Genomic DNA, 20,849 nt, shown 5'->3' with positions numbered 1-20,849 from the left:
AAAAAGCATAGATTCAAAAAACAGCAGTAAAACCAAGTGTCAGCAAGAATGTAAATCAACTAGAACTGCTGATGGGAGTGCAAATTGGTACCACCACATTGGAAAACTGCTTGGCACCATGTCTCAACAATTTTACAGAAATGCAAATATATATGTACAGCAGCAAAATTCATCATAGCCTCAAACTGGGAACAACCGAAATGTCTATCAATAGTAAGATGAATAAATAAATAGTACTATATTCATATAATGAAAAAAATAAGCTACTTCTACATACAACGTGAAGAATCTCACCAACAAAATGTTGGTAAAAGAGTAAAAGACAAGTATGAAATAATACATATTGTCTGATTTCATTCATTTCATATTAAAACTGAAAAACAAGGAAAACTTATTTGTGATGATAGAAGGGCAAATAATATATAGTTGTATTGAGTATGGATGTATAACTGGAGGGGAAATATGAGTAATGCTGGAGTGCTAGTAATAGTCTCTTATAAACCTTAAATTGTAAACATATAACTTATGTACTTTTCTGAGTGATTAAGCATCAATAAAAACGTTTTTTAAACATGCAAAAATAACTAGGAAAATTCTAAAGAAGGTAAAGTATGGGAATAATCTATATCTATGAACTATTATAATGTATTATGGATCTACATTAATGAAAAAGAATGTGGCATTGATATTGGAATAGATAATAATAGGAGGAAAGAGCCAGTCCAGAAATAGACCTAAATGGAAAATCGAACTTTTATACAAAGAATGTAAAAAGTTACTTGTAATTTTGGTTAGTGTTAGATTTCAATAAACTCACTGACTATTGAATTAAAATACTGAGTTATCCAAAGAAAGTAAATCTTTAAAATAAATATTTAATATCATGGGTCCCCATGTAAAATGTATGGGAAAAATTCCCATCATGTCTCAACAGCCAAAAGAAAAAAAATGGACTTTTCCCATATATTATTTTTCTACCTTTAAGGTAAGAAATAGATTAAAGTTGGGTAGTGGTGGTGTTAAACTGGTGCAGGACTATAAAGGAGTTTGTATCTTTTTAAGTGATTGAAACTCCACCTCAAATCAAAAAGTGATTTTTCTTGGTCTCTTTAATTCAAAAGTTTAAGGGTAGATTTTGCTTTGGGAAAGGTTGAATATGAAAAATTAAATAGTGTCATCAGGATAGGACTTCTCTCTGATGACTATTTCACCTGCGATCAAAAAATGGCTAGTACAACTCCTGAGCCCAAGTGCTACTGAATTCTCATACAGTAAAAAAGTGGGAGGTCTTTGTCCCAACATTCCCTGCAAAGGCCTCATTGTATTTTTATTTTTTCTTTTTGGCTCAATTCTGAACCAAACATGCTGGCTGGAGAAACACATTGATTTGAGTAGTTTAGTCCTAAATTACATATTCCATATTTGAAATAACTAGGTGTCAATCTGCAGCTGAGAGTAGGGAAGGAGATGGACCCCAAAAAGAAATTGGAGTGTGGCCACCAAAAAGAGACTGGATAGATCCTAGATGGAAGAATGTCCTCCTTAGAGTAAAATGCACTTGGGATAGAGGCAGGAGAAAAAGCCCTATGAATTTAACCTTGGTGTGTGTTTATTAATGTGAAAAACTGAGTAGCTACCATAAACTGAATATTTGTATCCACCTTCCCCCAGATTCAAATGTTGAAGCCCTAACCCTCAATGTGATAGTATTCAGAGGTGGGACTTTTGGGGGATGATTAGGTCACAAGAGTGGAACATGAATGGGATTAGTGCCCTTATAAGAGACATGAGAGAGATGACTTCTTTCTCTATTATGTGAGAATATATATTTGCTCACGAGAACCAAAACATCCAGCATCCTAGTCTAAGCTTTCCCAACCTCCAAAACTGTGAGAAATAAATTTCTGTTTTTTAAGTTACTCAGTCTGTAGTATTTTGTTATGGTAGCCCGAACAGATTAAGACAGCTAAACCTTACTTTTTGAAAAAGTAAAAATTTAATGAGATAGAAAACTGCTTATCATCCTCTATATTTTCTCCCATGTTTTCAAGTTGTCTGTGGTTATTTGGGCAACAGTATTTGTTAAGATGAGCTGGCCTAGAATGTAAAACAAGTGCTGAAGATAACTGATGATCGCTGCCACTGCAGAAAAAGCATCTTGTGCCAAAGGAGCCGTGTCTTTCTTTCTATTACTGATTTTCAATAATGTTTCTGACAAGATTCTGCTTTCTTTTCTGTCAACTGTCAGTAAAAAGGTATTGGGCATTATTTGTAGGACTGTAAATACATTACATGAAAAAAATGAGTTATTAAAAAACCAAGAAAAATGCTTCCAGAGACGTTTACTCTAATGTTCTGATTTACATAGGACTAAGAATAAAGTTTCAGAAGGTTCCAAATAAAAAGTCTGGAATATAAACTAAAGTCTTTTCCAAATCTGCTTCTGTTGTAGACCCTAGACATATTTCCCTTTAACTTCTAATGCTGGAGAATGATTTCATTTTCAACTCAAATTGTTTAGTTAATGGTCTAAGAATAACTCTCAGGGACATTCGTCAGCATAGATGTTATTACTCCATTCCTCTGACTGAGTTAGATGTATCTATTGTGTTCTTGCTGTATAAACTCATCCCTGGAATTAATCATCTTTTTACTAGCTAGAAATTGTGTACATTTAATGGATATACCTACATCAATCAATGTAGTGAGTCTCATTGTCTGGGGTTTGAAACATACTGATCGTTCTAATGTTGAAATATAATCAACATTCACCTTTATTCCAAGTTTCCAAGTTTTCCAAGTTTGTCTGTCCTACCTGCCTGAGGAAGGTAATTTAGCTGAAGCTTCTTTTGAATGTAGTTCTTCAGAGTCTGGGAACTCAAGTGCACCTAGTGGGTGATGTGCAGAAAAGTCTAAACAATCTTTGCTTTGTTTACTACAGTAGACCTTAAGCAAATCACACAGTTTCAGTTTCTATAATGGGAAATATTCTGTCAGCCCAGTAGAAATTGTTCCATGAAGGATTGTGCTGGTTAATACTACCCAGGGGTATCTCTGGCAGCCTTGCAGTTGAAAAGGAGGATAGGATGTTAACATGGCTGAGGGATCTGTCACTGGGTAGAGGGCCATGGTAAAGTCAGCTGGCCTTACAGGATAGTCAAGGGCTCCTGCACCACTCGCCCAAACCCTCCCCTGCCAGGCTACCCTGAAGAAATTAAGCATAAGGCCAAAGGGATGGCCTTCATAGATAAAGGAGTACCATCCAGTCACCAAATACAGTTACAAGTTATTAAGTGAATTCAAACCTGCATCATAATTAATGGGTTTTGGTTTCTGTTTTGTTTTTAGTTGTTTGAATTTATGAACTTTTTGGCTGAGAACGTCATCTTCTGTTACATGGGCCTGGCGCTGTTCACGTTCCAGAATCATATCTTTAATGCTCTTTTTATACTTGGAGCCTTTGTATCCTTTGCAATATTGAACATGGGGTAATGAGAAAAGAGAACAAACTATTTACTTTTACTGATTATTCGGCTAAGTTGTTAAAGTAATTTTGTCTAGTTTACTGCAGGGTTCAAATTTAAGGCAGATATGTAATTTCTAGTTAGAGAAGAAAAGAATCCTAAGAAATTGAGGCCTTTGATAAATACTTATGGTTCAGAATAAGAAGTTTGAAAAATACTGGGGGAAATAAAGGGGGAAAACTAAAAGAGAATGACATTTTTTGAAAATTTACAATGTGTCTAAAATTATGAATCATTTATATAAAACTACCTCAATTAATTCTTTATAGAGAAGTATATTTAATTTGCATTAGCATGTATCAGAAGATAGACAGGATTATTAAGATTTAAAAATATTTCCATCACGAGATGGTAAAATCTTCTTTCCAGTAAGGACTTTGAAAACAGGATACACAGAGTAAAGATCAAATGAAATTAGCATGATGGATGTATTTTCAATATCATAATCATTGTGCATAAGTAAATTTATTCTAGCAAGGTAACCTTTTCTTATAAACAAAATAACAGATAAAATTTATACCTCACTTTTTAATGCAGAGGACTTTCCTAGTAAATGTCTGGGATATAGGCGTTCCCAATAGAAATGGATGACTGTACATGTCCCCCAGGACAGTCAGCAGCTGTTGTTCTTCTTTCCACTGTGAAAGTGGACAGCTGCCCCCTTATATCACAGGCAGATGATCTTACAGCCAGGAGAATTGACCCTGCTTTATAAGCCCTGTTCTAACTAAGCACCTGCATTTGCCTTCTCACTGAGCACTCAGCTGAACGCTCAAATTTTATCTAAAGCCTGGATCTTAGGAGGAAGCTCCCTCTTCCCAAATAACTCCATCCCATTTGAGGGCAAACTAGAATAGACAGGCAACAGGGAAGGAGTCCAAGACAAAAAAAGGAAAGAGAAAACTACCACAAATATTTTCATAGATTTTAACCTGTAAAAAATCCCTCTTAAAGTGTTCGTTGTATTATATGTTGAGATAGGCAATTCTTTACACAATTAAATGCTCTAAGATAAAAAAAATAAGTGAAGCTTGCTTGATACAGGGAGTATAAACTGATAGAAAATTAGATGGTAATCATGAGAAGCACATTTATCCTTTCTAAAATACTGCTTAAGAAGATAATGCCACAGTCTCACATTTTGCAACAGAATTGAGTATAGAGTCAGTCATCAGCAACAAAAATGTGATGAGAAAATTTACAGTTTTTGAAATGGTATTGGGTTAACAATTGTAAACCAAATATATATTCGAAGAAATGCAGAGTTCTCTATTATTTCTGGAAAGGAATTGACAATGAAAGATAAATTTTGGAAGCAAGTTGGACATACACATATTGACTATTTATTCCTGTTTTCTGAGTTATAACATAGAGAAGTTTAAAGACATAATATTTAAAGCTCAAGGACTCGCACCCTCATTGCAGCAAGATTTTCCTCAATGTTTCCCTGTGCTCATCTGCAGCTAGCAATTTTTGTTGCCAGAGCCTGCAACATATATCCCCTCTCCTTCCTCCTGAATCTGGGCCGAAAACAGAAGATCCCTAGGAACTTTCAGCACATGATGATGTTTTCAGGTACGTGAGCTACATTAGATGTTAATACTGCTGTTCTCCCACACTTTCACAGTATGTGGAAAACCATAAGGAGACTTAGAGACCTTCTAGGGAAGCGTAGCTTCACTTTATCCCATTGTATCGAACTCTGTGCTGATACTCCAACGGTTCTGAGCAACAGTGGCATTTCTTTTTCCAGAAAAAAAAAAGTGAAATTAAAAGATACCTTGTTAGGATAGCCTCAAGATAAACTACCTGCCAGAAACTGGCCTAGAATAGATATTGGACTTTCCCCTGACCTATTTCAGACCAATTTTCATATTGGGGAATTTGCATGATTCTTTTATAAATCACATGCTTGAAAGTAAGTAGTCTATAAATGGTGCCATCCTTCTACAATGTTAAGGCTCCTTCTCTTTAGAATCCCTGTTCCTTCCCTATGCTAAGCTCCATTGTTAATACAAAAGCAAATCATCTATGTATGCTCAATTATTAGTTGAGAAAATAAGTATTAATTGCACACTCACTAAGTGCCAAGATCAATTCCAGGCACTAGTGAATGAAACTGACAAGGTTTCTGCTCTCAGGAAGCTTATGTTCTACTTACTAGGATCCTTCTTCCTAAAGAAGATAAACCAAATGAATTGTCTGACCCTGAGGTACTCTAGGGATTGTGATTTCTTCTGTTCAATCAATTTTCCTACCATTAGTCTTTCTTGTTCAAAGACCTTTCCCCTACATGCCTTCTATATGTTTATACATTTACATTACACTCAGAGGAAGTTCATTGGAGGATATGTAAAACAAACAAACTCTCAGAATAGAGTAAACAAATAAAATTTGGGGTACACAGGGTGATATGGGAAAAAATGAGAGAAACTATTATTTATTGAATATCTATTATTTGCTACTCGCTATAGATCAATCCTGTGAAGTAGATATTAACCGTCTTTTTTTTAATGGAAAAACTGAGGTTCAGGGTCTCAAAGATGTTAAGTATCTTGGCCAAGGACGAAAGCATTCCCAAACTCAGTCTGTGAGACCCCACTTAAAACCCAAACAAGCGTCTCAAAATCTACACTTTTATAAGTAGTACTAGGAATAAAAGGTTCATTCCACCTTTAGTTTCATTGTAGCCTGTCCCACACGGTGAAGGGTGGCAGCTCCCAGGCTGAGAATAAGTTGTTTTAAAAAGTACAGACAAATGGATATCGAGTTAAAAATCACCCGTCTGTAGACCTCTGGTAGTGCTTCCTTACATTTTCAGACACGCTAGAATGAGAGAGAGAGCCATAAAAAGGATAAGTTGGAGGGACAGGTGACTTTTTACTTAGAATCGTATAAACTTTGATAATGAGTTGGCTTCTATTATGAGAAAACAAAAGGCATATTTGATCACTTATTAAATAAGAAGTCAGCACTGGGTTACATTTTTGCAAAGCATTTCTAGGAACTGAAAAACATTCTTCCTCCTTTCTTATCAAAACATTAGTAGTTTTACTCTGGAGAATTTTTAAATTTTAGATATTATATTTTAAACAATGCTTTATTTTACAAACAACACTTTGAGAAAAGTATAGAATTTTAGATAGCAATATTGGGATATGAGTATCTGCCCAAATGGCCACCTGACTTTACAGTTTCTCCAGGGTTTGGCACATTCTATGTTCACTTAGCTGTAGAATTGGGCTGCATTAAAAACTGAGGCCAGCAATATGGTGTATACAACCAGGGGATGTGAGGAAGCCCAGAATTTGATGATATCTTTATGATATTCTAAAGCAGGGAGTCAGCAAACTATGACCTTTGAACCAGACCAAGTCTATACCATGCTAATTTTGTAAAAAGCATTGGAACACAGCTAAATTCCTTTTTTTACACATTGTCTAAGGCTGTTTTTGCCCTTCAAGGCCAGAGTTGAGTTTTTACTACAGAAACCATATGGTCCACAAAACCTAAAATATTTAATATCTGGCCCTGTTCTAAAGTATCCTTACCCTCTAGGAAGCTTAAAAAATGACCCATCACATTGATATTATTGGCTTAATTTAGGAAAATGCTAATCAGCTACTCTGTCTTTAAGAAGATAATTATACCAAAATTTCAGGATGCCTACATACATATAACAATGATGTCCAGAGAGTGATACCCTTTTTATTTCACATTGAGCATCCACGTCATCTGCCAGTCATCGAGTCACTTACTGTTAGCAGTTTAGCGGCTTAAGGTCACAGTCATCTTGAGTTAAAATAGGCTTCTGATTATGGATTTGGCTAGATTTTTTATTTAGAATATTTTTCACATTGAAATGAATTTGAGCAACAAAGAGATTGGGTTACTTCTTTATATTTTTAATGCCCTTTTTATTACAAGTAAATAATATTGATGATATTCCCTTGTAAGGTGAAAAAAATAGATTTTCTACTAAAGAGCCATCGTTTTAGCTTTAAAATGAGGAGTGTGCAACATTACATGGTTATGTAATGGACTCATAGATGCTCAACTCAAAAGTCACATTATACCTTTCTAAGATCTTTCATGAACAATGTTTTGAGGCACATAGCCAGGGAAAAGTAGGATAGATACATTGGTCTCTTTTGCACAGAGAGGGAGAGAAAAAGAAAGGAAGAGAGAGACAGAGACAGAGAGACACAGGTTGAGTATCTTGCTCACAATCTCACAACCAATTAGAGATGAAATTGAGACCTGGACTTAAGCTTCTCAACTTTGAATTTGGAGTCCCTCATCCACATGACACTACTTCAGATTTACCTTCAAAGTCATGAGAACAAAAGTTAAATCAAAAGCATGTCCTCCTAACCCAGGACAACCTCAGCATGTCTAACATGTCCCGCATGCAAACCCAACCCCCAAACAGTTTACGACAAATGAAACATGTGGGTGACACCCCTTCTAATCACTAGTTCTGGTTTTTCCCATCAGAGTGCAGGAAGTATCAGGTAAGTTCACCACCACCTGCAAGGCAGTATTTTTCTTCAAAAGAGAATTCTCAAGACTGAACTTTTAGTTTTCTACATGATATGCTACACCTCACTTAGGACCTACAGTTTTAAATGTATTTGCCAGGAAATAAAGAATTTAAAAGGTCAACTTAAGGTAACATAAATCAAAGGAGGAGGTAAGAAGCAGAACAAATAACACACTGTTGAGCTTTTTCTGGGTATGTGAGAACAACTGCTAAAACCAGAGGAAAAAACCCATCCCTTTAAAGAATATTTGCTTTATGATATAGTCTAATTTAGTTCTTAATTATGCCTAGAGTGATTTTGGTCATCCAATAAGGATGACGTTAGTAACCTTCTGCAGCAATCTAGTCCATGCTTCACTAATAAATTTAGATGGAGACTTTCTTTACATAGCTGAAAACATTTCCAGAGTCCTTTGGCAAAGATAAACAATGACTTCCCATCTAAAATGAAAGTGTAAATTTATTTGCACATTTATTTATTCACAGTCATGCAGCTAACTATTCGTTCAGCATTTATTGACACCCTTCCTTGGGTAGGTATCTGAGTGAACCAAGGCAAAGATGTGGTTGCTGCCCTTAAGAAGCTTGCACTTCTTAAGCCCAAGCTCGGTTCACTAAGACGGTGCACTACAGGCAATTCAAAGGCCAGTCAGATAAAACCAAGAACTTTCTGTCTTAGTCAATTACACCTATCATTTTTTTTCTTCATATAACGCATGCTCTTTTGACTCTGGGCAGGAGAAGAGCTGGTAATGCCTTCCCAGCAGAAGTGGAGTCACTTATAAAGTTAATGAAGCTTAAGCTTCAGTCTCCCTTGTTTATAGAGACCCCTTCCAAGATTCTGGAAGGGGCCCTGATGGTATTTAGAGTTTGTAAAAGATATTTTTTGTATTATTTTGTATTATTTTGTTTAAAATGTATAAGTTTCTCAGGTCCCACAAAACCTGAATCAGACCTGTCATCAAATCTGTATGCACATGTAGGTGAAAGTTTACAAAAGTATCCAGCCTCTTATTACCTATGTCTTGGCAGTGAGTGGGCCTGCAGTAAGTATTGAAACAGGTCTTGGAGCTCTATAGAAGGCTCTGGTGCAGCAATGTTTTTTGAATAAACCTCTCATTGTTCATGGATGTCCCCACTGCCACCACCGCCACCCTCTAACCTGCTTCCTCCTTTTGCCTTTAGTGTGAATTAAACCAAGTAGAGCAACCGTCAAGGCCCAGATTGAATTTCTCACCTCACATAGACCCTACTTAATTTATGTTGTATAGACTAGTAATCACACACACACGTACGCGCGCGCACACACACACACACACACACACACACACACACACAGCCTTATATCCTGAAAGTGAAGAACAGTATTAAAGTCAAAAGTAGTTGTCTCTGTCTTTTTTGTCTTGAGAAGCTGTTAATAATGCAAATTCTGTTTTTGGCACCTAGGTTGTAGTCAAAAGTCAATTGGGGAAGATTACCTTGGGACATTTTTAAGACTTTCTTTAAATTCAAGGCCAGGAGTTCAGAACTACTCTTGTGTATTGTGTGACACCCAGCACAAAGGACTTAAGAGGACTTTAAGCTCCCCTGAAACTGTTTCTGTTGCTCTTGAGCACAGCCCTTGCCAACGCCAGAGCAAGTTACCCTGCCTCAACTTTCAGTTCCCTTGAAACCAAAGAGGCAGAGCTCTGTGGTTTAAATTAAAGGAGGAGATGTGCTTTGCACAAATTAGCTTTCCTATTGATGTGGTGCCTATTACAAAGATCAGGCCTCTTGTTTTAATTCAAATCCATGTGCTGCAATTTTTATTTAATTTAAAACCAAATAAGAACCGAGAGTTGCTGAAAGTAAGGGAAATGTCAAGTCCGATTGAGCCCTGGCAGCCTTCCTGAAACCACTGTAACTTGGGGACTGTGACCTATTGGGCTACAGAGCCTCCATGCAGATCTACTATGCTAATCTGGACAAGAGTGGGGCCCAGAAGCACTTGGACAGGTTGAAAGAGCCTGACAATATGTCAGAAAGCATGTTCCTACAATGTGTTCATTTCTATTGCACTTAGAAGAGACAATGAAACTCCTGATGTGTCCTATTTTATAAACTAAGAAGAGTTTTAACAGGTGTGACCTCAGTGTACAGATATAATACAACATCTCACCCATGAGCTCACATAGCCATAAGGACAAGAGCACCAGTGCTGCCAGGCTTTGCTGCTAATGTTTGTTGCTCATTCAGTTGTTCGAGAGCACTTATTAACATTCAGATAGCTCCCAACACCAAAAGATTAAGAGAAAGGCATGAAATAAAACTATAAATTAGAAAAAATTTTTATATTATCATTTATTTTTCCCCTCAATCATGAAAGACTGTCATTATTACTCAAGTTTGGGGGAACACCAGTGTTCTACAGAAAGACAGCTTAGGAACCACTGTCAATGTGTAGGAGACCACCTTTCTCAGTGTCATTTTCGTAAGTCATCAATCAGGCCATTGTCAGAGCCAATTTGAGACTTTAACTCATAATAGCCTTGCCCAGCTGACATATTAGTTCAACCAGAAACAAAACAAATATGGAATTCATGATAGTGAAGAGCTTCAGCAATGCCTAGGGACAAGAATCTGTGTCTGTGGCTATCCAAGGCAATGGAACTCCATTAAGGCACTAGGACTGTTTCACAACAATTACCAGCTACCTTGTAAAAGGGACACCACTCTTTTGATCTTTGAAACTCAAAAGTATAATCCACAGAACAGCAGTTTTGGCATCACTTGTTTGCTCCTTGAAAATATGGAATCCAAATCTGTCTTCTAACAAGACCCCCAGGAAATTCATGTATACATGATTATTTGAGAAGCCCATCCCAAAACATAATTGTAATTCATGGTTTCTGTTCTGAGCTTCTCTCTCCAATCTATGCCTCCCATTTTATTCTGTTTGCCTTAGGCCTCCTTGATGCTATCTTGCTTCTTGTTCTTCCATTTGCTATCCATGTAGCATAGCAATGTTTAGCCAGTTATTGGATTTCTACCAGTTTATTGAGCATGATGAATTCTTTTCTCTTATTCAGCCAGGCTCTCCCTCTACCCAAAACCCTTTTCGCTCCCACTCACCTTTACTCTTTTATTCAGCTAATTCCTTTTATTCTTCAGATCTTGGCTTAGACATCACTACCTATAGGAAACCTGAGTTGGTCCATCTCATCTGTTTTCATAAACCCAATACATCTTCTCTCTTAATGCCCATCACATTCTACCACAATTTTTGGTTTGCCTGACTATATGTCCCTCAAGACTAGGAGTTTTGTAAGGCCAATATTTGTTTGGTTCACTCTGTACCTCAGCATCCAGCACCCTATAATTTTTAAAAACAAAAGGTTTTAGTTGTTGATCTCTGTCCTTAAAATTACTGTTGCTTAGCTCTCACCTGGAACCAGGCAAGCCTGGTCTGAAAGCTGCCTATAGGGCCAATTCTGGAATTGGAAGTTCACAGGCCTAATAGAACAGGAATGGTCAGGGATAAATAGCCTTTTACAAATAACTGGTGAATTAATAGGCAAATGAATGAACAAACTATAACTGTCTACCCTACTAAAATAGCATATTTCACTAAAATGCCACATAAGCAACAATAATTTTAAGGAGATCAACAAATAAAACATTTTGTTTTTTTAGATAAAGAAAATATTTTTCACCTATTCAATATGACGAAAGAAAGAAAGAGAGAGAGAGAGAGAGAGAGAGAGGGGGAGGGAGGGAGGGAGGGAGGAAGGAAGGAAGGAAGGAAGGAAGGAAGGAAGGAAGGAAGGAAGGAAGGAAGGAAGGAAGAGAGAGGGGGGAGGGAGGGAGGGGGGGAGAGAGAGAGAGAGAGAGAGAGAGAGAGAGAGAGAGAGAGAGAGAGAGAAAGAGAAAGAAAGAAAGAAAGAAAGAATAGAAAAGAAAAGACAAACTTCCCTGAGTGCTGATAACAATAAATATTGTTAACACTTCCTCAAAAGTAGCATTAGGATCTAAGAATATTTTTCAAACCTTTGTTTGCTTTGTTTGTATTCCAGTTAAATAAATGAGATCTCTTTAAAACTCTGGACTTTTATATGAGTCAGGTGATTTGAATCAAGAATCCAGCTAAACCTAACTTCAACTTAGAAAATGGTTTTTTTAAGTACATACAAGGGTTATCTGAAATTCTGAGCCCTCTAATCAACAGGACTCATTCTTTCTTTTTCTCTTCCCTGTTCATAATTTCAGAGACAGAAAGCTTGAATGACACTATCATGCTGTTAAGCATTCCTTGCCAGCCCTACCTCTTTGCAGGCCCCTCACCCAGAGTCCAGTGTTCTCTCACCCTTCTGTGCTATATATCCTTCCTACCTTGGGTATATCTTGTATAATTTAATAGGCCACTATCTCTTCCTTACCAGTACAAGGCTACTAACCAGATAATATGGCACAGGCTTAGAAATTGTTTTCTATTAGAGGAGATAAACTTCCTCTGAGCCCCCATCACTTTCACATGGTATCCACTGTGGCCTAGGGCAGGCATTACAGAAAAAAGTAGCCAAATGGACTAGGTCTTCTGAGGTCTTCAAACAGGACAGGCTTAACTAGCTTATGCAAGAAACGAACCATGAGAACATTTTAACCAGTGTGTCAAGCAGTCACAGAAAAAAATCATCTTGAACAATGAATAACAGCAACCAGCATGGCTATGACTAAGTGGACAAGCATAGTTTGCCCATATGAGTTGCAGATTTCATTAAGTCCTCGTAGTGTCAAATGCTGAGTAAGTGTATATAATTATGATACTTTCAGAACATCCAAAAACTATCATTAGGTCAAGATATTGTTATTCTTCACTTAGCTCAAAAATAAATTTATAATAAAAATTAATAGTTCTTACATTTTTGAGTCAAAAATTGGATTCTGCTCTTTGGCACAGCACACCATTTTCTAAATAGAAACTACTGTTTGGTGAAGTGCAGTGAGCTCAGACTTTGAAGCCAGCTCAGCTACACAGAGCTCTGTGATTAACCCTCTCCAAATCAGCGCCATCATCTATAAAATGGGGATAATAACACTGACCAGTTTTGAAAACTAGAATAGAAAATGTATACAAAATACCTGGCTTAAGGGCTACCTTCTAGAAAACACTCAATGGATGGAAGTTTTCACCACTTTCTTTAATGACCACAGATAAGACAGTTATTAGTGCTTCACAGAGATATGATTCATATAAATTCACAACTGTTCTTAGGTAAACCTCCTATCAGAGACTCAGGTTTTTCATTTCAAAGGGAATTTGACTGTCAAATCACTGCTGAGGACACAGTCTGAAGCCAATACTAGGTGCTAGTGACATACCATGGAAGACAAGACCCAAGGATCCGTCTTCTAGCTCTCCCTTCATTTAAGGACAATTGTTGATATTCTACCTTTAGCTCCAACAGTGACTTACTCATGACACTAATATATGAATCAAAATGTAATTCAGGGTACCAGTTTTTGTGAGGAAAATATACTATAGCCTGCTTTGGGACAAATTGACACATGCAAAATGTCACTATCTACTTGGACATTTATTGAGGGCAAGAAAGTGGCAAGATTTTGTACAATCATGTAGCCATTCTATATAGCAAGAAACAGCAGCCAACAAGAGTATGCCAGCCCTTAAGAGAAGCCTAGAATGAAAGGAGACGAGCCAGAATGTTTGTCGCCTCTTATTATGTTTCAAGGATAAGATCCTAGAAGGATACAGGAAAATAAATGATTTTATCATGTAATTCAGGAACTTTCTGTGTACATTTTAGTTTTTCATGTTGTCCAAAGTGTCATAAATATATGATTGATATTTTGAACCAAATTAACCTATTTGTTCATTGAGGCAAACAAATGGAGTACATTATTTTTTCCCCATCTTCTGCCTGAATTTACTTACTAATTGCTTGTTTGGACATTATGCAGACATAACTTAGAAAACTATCTACACACACAAACCAAGTTCAAAAAGTTCATCTAGGCCAGGCACAAATCTCTCTAATTCTTCCCTAGGTTCTGTGGCTAGAGTTCAAAAGAAGTGAATAAGATTGATAAAAGTAAGTTATATATGCAAATGAGCAAGAAGCAGTTACATTTAAAAATGTATTGTGTTAAATTTCCATGTGGCCATTAAGTAATTTAGGAATTTTTGGCATTAAGTCTGATAAGCTGAGGTGGTTTAAATGCTGTTTAGACAACCAAGTCCTTCATAGAGAAACCAAACCTCTGTGAGTAGGGCCAGACCCAGCCCCACAGCCCAGCCTCCCACTGACTCTTCCTAGAAGTCTGTTCCAAAAGCACTGGGGACTTTTAGAGATCCTGGTTCTGCATGAATGCACAAGGAGACACTAAGACAAGATAACTTGCCTGCAATGACAGCCTTGCCTTTCCTTCACAGGATCCATGGTCCCATCCACTACCCACTTCCCTCGTGCCTAAAACATGTCACTGGACTTTCCTGGAGCTGTATTAAATTCTACAAATAAACATAAATGCCTACATGTTAAGAAGTATTTTAACAAATACCTTTCAAGAGGATTGTTTGCTATACTTCCTCAACAGATTTTTTCCTTCTGATTGTTTTTTATTGTTTTCTTCCTGGCAGGATGTTCATTTTAATGGCACAAGGAAATAGAAATTTTGACTGGGGAGTGAAAAATTTATCATTTAATATTAGGGAGGCCTGGGCTGGGGGAAGAATAAGGGGTAACAATGTTAGTGATGCTGAGGAAATGGAAAGAGAGAGGTGGAAAGGAGAGAGAGGGGGAAGGAAAGAAAAAAGAAAGAGAGAGAATTGAGAGGGAGAGCAAAGGCAACACACTTATTTCAAAATTTTGCCTCAGTTTGATTTTCTGCCTAGGAAAGGGGGAAAATTTTCTTCTTCGCATTTTTCCTTAAACTCAAATTCTTGAGATAACCATGATTGTTGATCTCTATTATGGGTTAAATATTCAATAGAGGAAATGAAGCACAGATTGAATACCAGCTATACCATTTCTTATGTAACCTTGACTACTTCATCCCTCTCAGCCCTTATTTTCTCATCTTTTAAAAGACTATTCTGTGATTCTACATGGACATGTAGAGGAGAGAGATGTAGGGTAAGCAGATGTAGAGAGCCTTAGGATAGGCTAAGCTGCTGAAACACACAGACTTCCAAAATTCAGTAGTTAAACCATAATAGTAAATGCTCTCAGGCCAGGGTTGATATTAACATGGGGGTGGGGGGAAAGGGCCTCTTCTCTAAATGGTCCATCAGGTTTTGCCAGGCTCCTTCCATTTTATATCCTCATAATTCCCTGAGCCAAGGGTTCTAAAAATGTGGTACTTGGACCAGAAGTATCAGCACCACCTGGGAACTTGTCATAAATAGAAATTCTTGGGCCCTACCCAGACTCACTCGATCAGACAATCTAAGGGTGGAGTCCAGCAATCTGAGGTTGAACAAGTCCTCTAGGTGATTCTGATGTAGCTAAAGTTTAGGAACCACTGCTATAGGGACTTATCATGATGATGGAAAGGAAAAGGGAGACTGGGGCAGAAACAGCTGCTTCTTAAAAGTCTTGGCCCAGAAATGACATGCATCACTTCAGCTTTCGTTTCACTGGTGAGACCCAGCCATATGGCTATACCTAACTGCAAGAGATGCTAGGAAATGTGGTTTACGTGGTTGTAACAGCATACTATGTATAATAAGAATAGGTTCTGGTGACCAACTTTGCCAAAACAGCCCTCTGTAGTAGGAACATTACCACGGTTTATAACATTGCTCCTGTGGGAAAAGTAATCCACTATCTGAAGTAGAATTTCTCAAACCTAGCAACTATTGACATTTGGGGCCAGATAATTCTATTTTGTGAGAGCTCTTTTGTACATTATAAGATGTTTACCAGAACCCCTGGTCTATACCCACAGTAGTGTCCCAAACTTCAAATTGGGGACAACGATAAATGTCCAGACATTGCCAAATATTCCCTGGGGAACAAAATCACCCAGGTTGAGAACCACTGGTCTAAACAGAAAACTTACAACTTCTCCTTTGAAACACAACCTGACCATAAGCTGGGTACTGCTCATAGAATGTTGACTTTCTCCTATCTCTGTTAGCCTTTCTCTTGAAACCCTCTGATGAAGATTTCAGCTAATAGCAAGAATTATTTCACAGTTTACCATTACATCCACTTTACTTACATAAAAATAAACTTCCAAAACCAGAGCATCTGTGCATGTTGACTCAGAGTTGTGACAGAGGTAATCCTATTTACAATTACCCTTCCTGGCTGTCCAAGGCACCACAAAAAAACCCCTTCATTTTACAGAAATTATGTTGCATTCCTTCTCAATGGCCTTAAGTTTAAATGATTCAAGTTCAAAAAAAAGAAATGAAGGAAAGTTCTGCTTGTCTAACACAGAATTAGGCTCTAGAAAAAATAAATTTATTTTTGAATGCAGAAGGCTTTTCCACTGAAACAATCTGTTGGCTTTGCTTCCATGTAATAAAATGATGTTGAACTGGAAATGGAACTGTGCAGCAAAGTTGTACTATCCTGGTAAATATATTTTGAATCAGACTGACATTTTTGCTGAAAGTAGTTATCCTTTGCAAGGTCATAGGACTTTAGCAAGGGTAAAAGCAATACATAATTCAATTGTAGGCTCAAACTAAGGTTTGATTTATCAGATTAATGATAAAAATCTGTTAAATCTTTGAAACCAACCTCCTTGCAGTACTTGAAATCAAAAGAAAAAAGAATTTGCCACGGATTACACCCCAAATGAAAAGAAAGGAAGCAAAATACCTCATCTAAGGGACATTTATTTTAAGGAATAAGTTAGTTTTTCAGGTGCATTTTGCATTCTTGTTCATCTGCTGCTCATTCTCATGTGGGTTCCAGTTGTGTTTCAAATGCAAAATATAACCTTACTCTATGAGAGGCACCATTCTAGCACCTTGTCTGTTCTCACTGAGCTTGCTTCTTATGAAAGGACAGAGATCTTAAAGATTAAAAAATAGACATCATAATTTCATATGGTGATAAGTGCAATAAAAAAAAAACACAAAAAAGACATAGGTTAAAGTGAGGGCACTAAGAAAGTCAGAGGAGTGTTACTGAGGACTGAGATGAGGAATAGCCAGGGGCAGCCTGGCAGGAGCACTGGAGGCAGGAGAAGCAGCATGTACAAAGGCCTAAGGCAAGGATAAACTTGGTTTAAAATAAACTTTATCTTCTTACACTCAAGCATTAAACTTTCCAGCAATCTTCCCACTCTCTCTGTTATAAAGACTAACCTCTCCCCTGAACTTCAGACTCTTAGATCCAACTACCCACTCAAACTTCTTATTTGCATTTGAAACTAACAGGCATCTTGGATTTCACATGGCTAGAACATAATCCTTGATCTCCCCATATACCCAAACATGCTCTTCCCACGGTTTTCTCCAATTCTTTCCGTTGTGCAGACATAAGTTCTTGAGTTCTCTCTTCTTCTCATATCCCTCCTCTGACCCAATAGCAAATATTCTTGACCCTTGACATTATTCCAGGACCTACCATGCTACCACTCTGTTCTGATCCACTTTCACCTCTTGTCCAGACTAACCCAGCAGCCTCTCACTGACCTCCTACCTCCAGCCTGGAAACATGTTTTTCTTAGCAGAATTAGTTAACTTTTTAAGCATAAAACAGATCATGCCCAAAAATTTCCTAAAGTTTTCCATCTCAAAATTCAAAAGCCTTGCTATTCAAGAGCCCAACATGATCTGGCTCTGTTACTGCTTTGGCATTATCTCCTTCCACTCTCCTCCCTGTCTACCCATATTCATTCCATTCCAGCTACACTGGCCCCTTTGCGGCTACTTAAACATGTTGGGCACATCTTTGCCTCAGGGCATTTGCACTTGCTGTTCCAGAAACTTGAAATGTTGTTCTTTCAGATATGTACATGACCCCTTCCTCATTCTATTAGAGTCTCTGCTTAAATATCATGTAACCAAAGTGGCTTTCCTAAACACTCCCACTTCACCCCTCACATAAATACATTCTCTACCTTCTTACCCTACTTTGGTAGTACCTCATGTTTTACTTATTTATATAATTTTGAACTGATCTGGAAGCTCCTTTAATTAGGCAGAGCCTATTCTTGGTTAATGTTATCCCCTAGAGACTAAATTAATAAAGGAATGAATACACGCATATCATCACTTCATATCTAGAGGACCTGAAACCACTGTAGTCATTCGATTTAAAAGCTTTTATTGAGTTTTATGTTTTGGGTACTATGAGAGATATAAAAACTCTATAATGAAGATGTAATCCCAATGTTTCAAAAGATTAAGAATTAAGGGTAAACTACTGATTTATCTCAGAGTATCATTTAATAATACATTAAATGGCATAAACGATATTAAGTGGCATGAGCAATATGTTTTATAAGATTTCTAAGAAAGAGAGAGCAATGTGGACTGGAGTCTTCTGGGAAAATTTTTGATGGTGAAATAGAGGCAGAAAGAAGTGAAACAATGGGTTAACAGTGGGATCATAGCACAGAGGTAAGGATAACTCTTGCTATGGGAAGAGAGAAGACTATGTTGGTATGAAAAACTCTCAGTGGAGAAAAGAAGGCAAATGCGAAAAGTAGGGTGAGGTTCTAATTGAAGGGTTTCTGTGGTGTCAGAAGCCACTTATGGTTGGTGGGTCAGATCATAACCTTATAAAGCTAGGTTTTATAACCTTATAAAACTGTTCAAAAGGATACAGATAGTCTGAGAGGAGAAGATAGAAGCTGTGAGGTCAAGAGTCCAGAGTGTCTGTCAGAGTCCCAGTCAAGGTGTGAGGTAATGGACCTTGGACCAAGGTAGTACAGTGAGAAGTAAGAGGAGACTGAGCCATCATGTAACTCATCCTCTGCTAAACCCAAATCTCCAGAGTTAGGACACTAGTGTCAATGACTACATATATTGTTAAGTCCCACAGCTGACTTTGATGTGTACTTCTAGTTAAAGACCATGAGTCTTATCTTAAAACCTCTGTTTAGAGATGAGACAGCACAGATCCAGATGAGTAACCTGCTTATGATCATGCAACCTGTTAGGAACAAGCTTAAGAACTGATCCCAGGTCTCTTGACTCTCAATATAAAGCTTTTAGGGTCTCAACAAATACAAAAAAGTGCAGGAGCTAAACTTGAAGGAACAATTACACAACCATTTCATTAAACTATAAAGTGTCAGTCACATTTCCATATGTAATCTGGAATCATGAAAAATCAGAACATTCATCCATTTGTTAATTTGTTCAAAAAATATGTTTTGAGCACCTATTATGTTCTTGGCATTGTTCTAGGTGTTGTAGATAAAGAACCAACAAATTACAATATAATGTCATAAATTCCCTGATAGGGCTAGCACAAGTCATACCAGGAATATAAGTTAGCCAAAACCAGGCCCAGACCTCAGAGGAGGCTTCCTAGAGAAATAAGTGGCTCAGTTGAGCTCTGAAGAATTTTGGGTGAGAGTTACAGGAGAAAGAACTGGAGAGAATTTGGATGGGAGAAAATGATTCAGGTATAGAAAACCATGCATACAAAGACCTCTTTAACCTCACTAATAATTTCAATGCCTGAAACATTACACATCTGTTGATAATGGTCATGATTTGGGCCCTCATGAAGTTTAACAATCTTACCTTTTTCTTCATCCTACTATACATCCAAAGCATGCTCTATACTTCTTATATGCCTTATCACAGTTTACTTAAGAGAGTCATTTTTACAAAACCATGAGACCTGGAACAAAGGACCCCAAATTTTCTCATCATTACATTCCCCTATTGTGTCTTCCATAATATGTAGCAGATAGTGAGTGCTCAATAAATGTTTAGTTTTTAACTATTGCCTTGGCCTCCATTAAAAATCACTTGTATTGCTTTGATTTAAATGTTACTGTATCTTACCTTCACCCATTCAGAACATATTTGCAAATGTATAAAATAGATTAAGTTTCACTTTTATTCTTTAAAGATAAACAGGAAGCTGCACATTTTCTGCAGGAGAGGTCCTTGTTAGAAAGCTTTTCTTGATTCAATAGTCTTCTATTGTTATGAATAGAATATCAACATAATTAACATAAAGATCCCTTAGAGACCAATTTTAAATGAAACCACATTTAATTGCAGGTAATTCTTTTATTCCCCCTAGATGATGCTAACTTTCCAACTAAGTATGTGAAATATATCAAATCTCTGCAAACTAAACCCTTCTAAAATGAAATGGTATAGTCTGTCAACCCCCCAAAGTACAAAAATATTTCCATTAGTTGGCCAAAACAAAGAGAAAAATAAAAGGTAAATCCAAAGGGCCAAAGTACTCATAAAACAAAACAAAACACAAATTTGAAAATGAATTCTGGATTTCTTGAGTTTCAAAGCAAAATGCTGTGTGTTCCTTGGAAATAGCAATTAGTTAAAAGAAACTCCTAAGTCAATATTAAGTTTTTATTTCTAGTATTTTGCCAGTTGCCTAAGTAATTAATGTTAATCCTAAAGTCCTCTGTTTCCCAAACCCTTGGTGTTAAGAATATAGAATAAGTGGGCAGAGAACCTACATATGACAGGTAATCAGCACAATCCATTATGAACTGAATTATGTTTTCCCAAATCCATATATTGAAACCCATGTGATGGTATTTGGAGATGGGGTCTTTGCGAGATAATTAGGTTAGGATGAAGTTATAAGAGTGGGACCCCTAAGATA

At 37.1% G+C, this 20,849-nt stretch overlaps 1 protein-coding gene across 1 annotated transcript in view; it reads left to right on the top strand.

The window, feature by feature from the left end:
* SLC9A9 (solute carrier family 9 member A9) overlaps positions 1-20,849 on the top strand; it is a 507,404-nt gene that overhangs the window by 309,883 nt on the left and 176,672 nt on the right. Inside the window, exons 10-11 of the mRNA XM_016165975.2 lie at positions 3,349-3,462; positions 4,988-5,099. Of these exons, the coding sequence (XP_016021461.2) occupies positions 3,349-3,462; positions 4,988-5,099 (226 nt within the window). The remainder of the gene's footprint in view (positions 1-3,348; positions 3,463-4,987; positions 5,100-20,849) is intronic.

This window comes from Rousettus aegyptiacus, unplaced genomic scaffold (assembly GCF_014176215.1).
Source record: "Rousettus aegyptiacus isolate mRouAeg1 unplaced genomic scaffold, mRouAeg1.p scaffold_m13_p_4, whole genome shotgun sequence".
Taxonomy (NCBI): Eukaryota; Metazoa; Chordata; class Mammalia; order Chiroptera; family Pteropodidae; genus Rousettus; species Rousettus aegyptiacus.
Note: the sequence above shows the minus strand (reverse complement) of the source record. Positions and strands in the feature narration are given on the sequence as shown.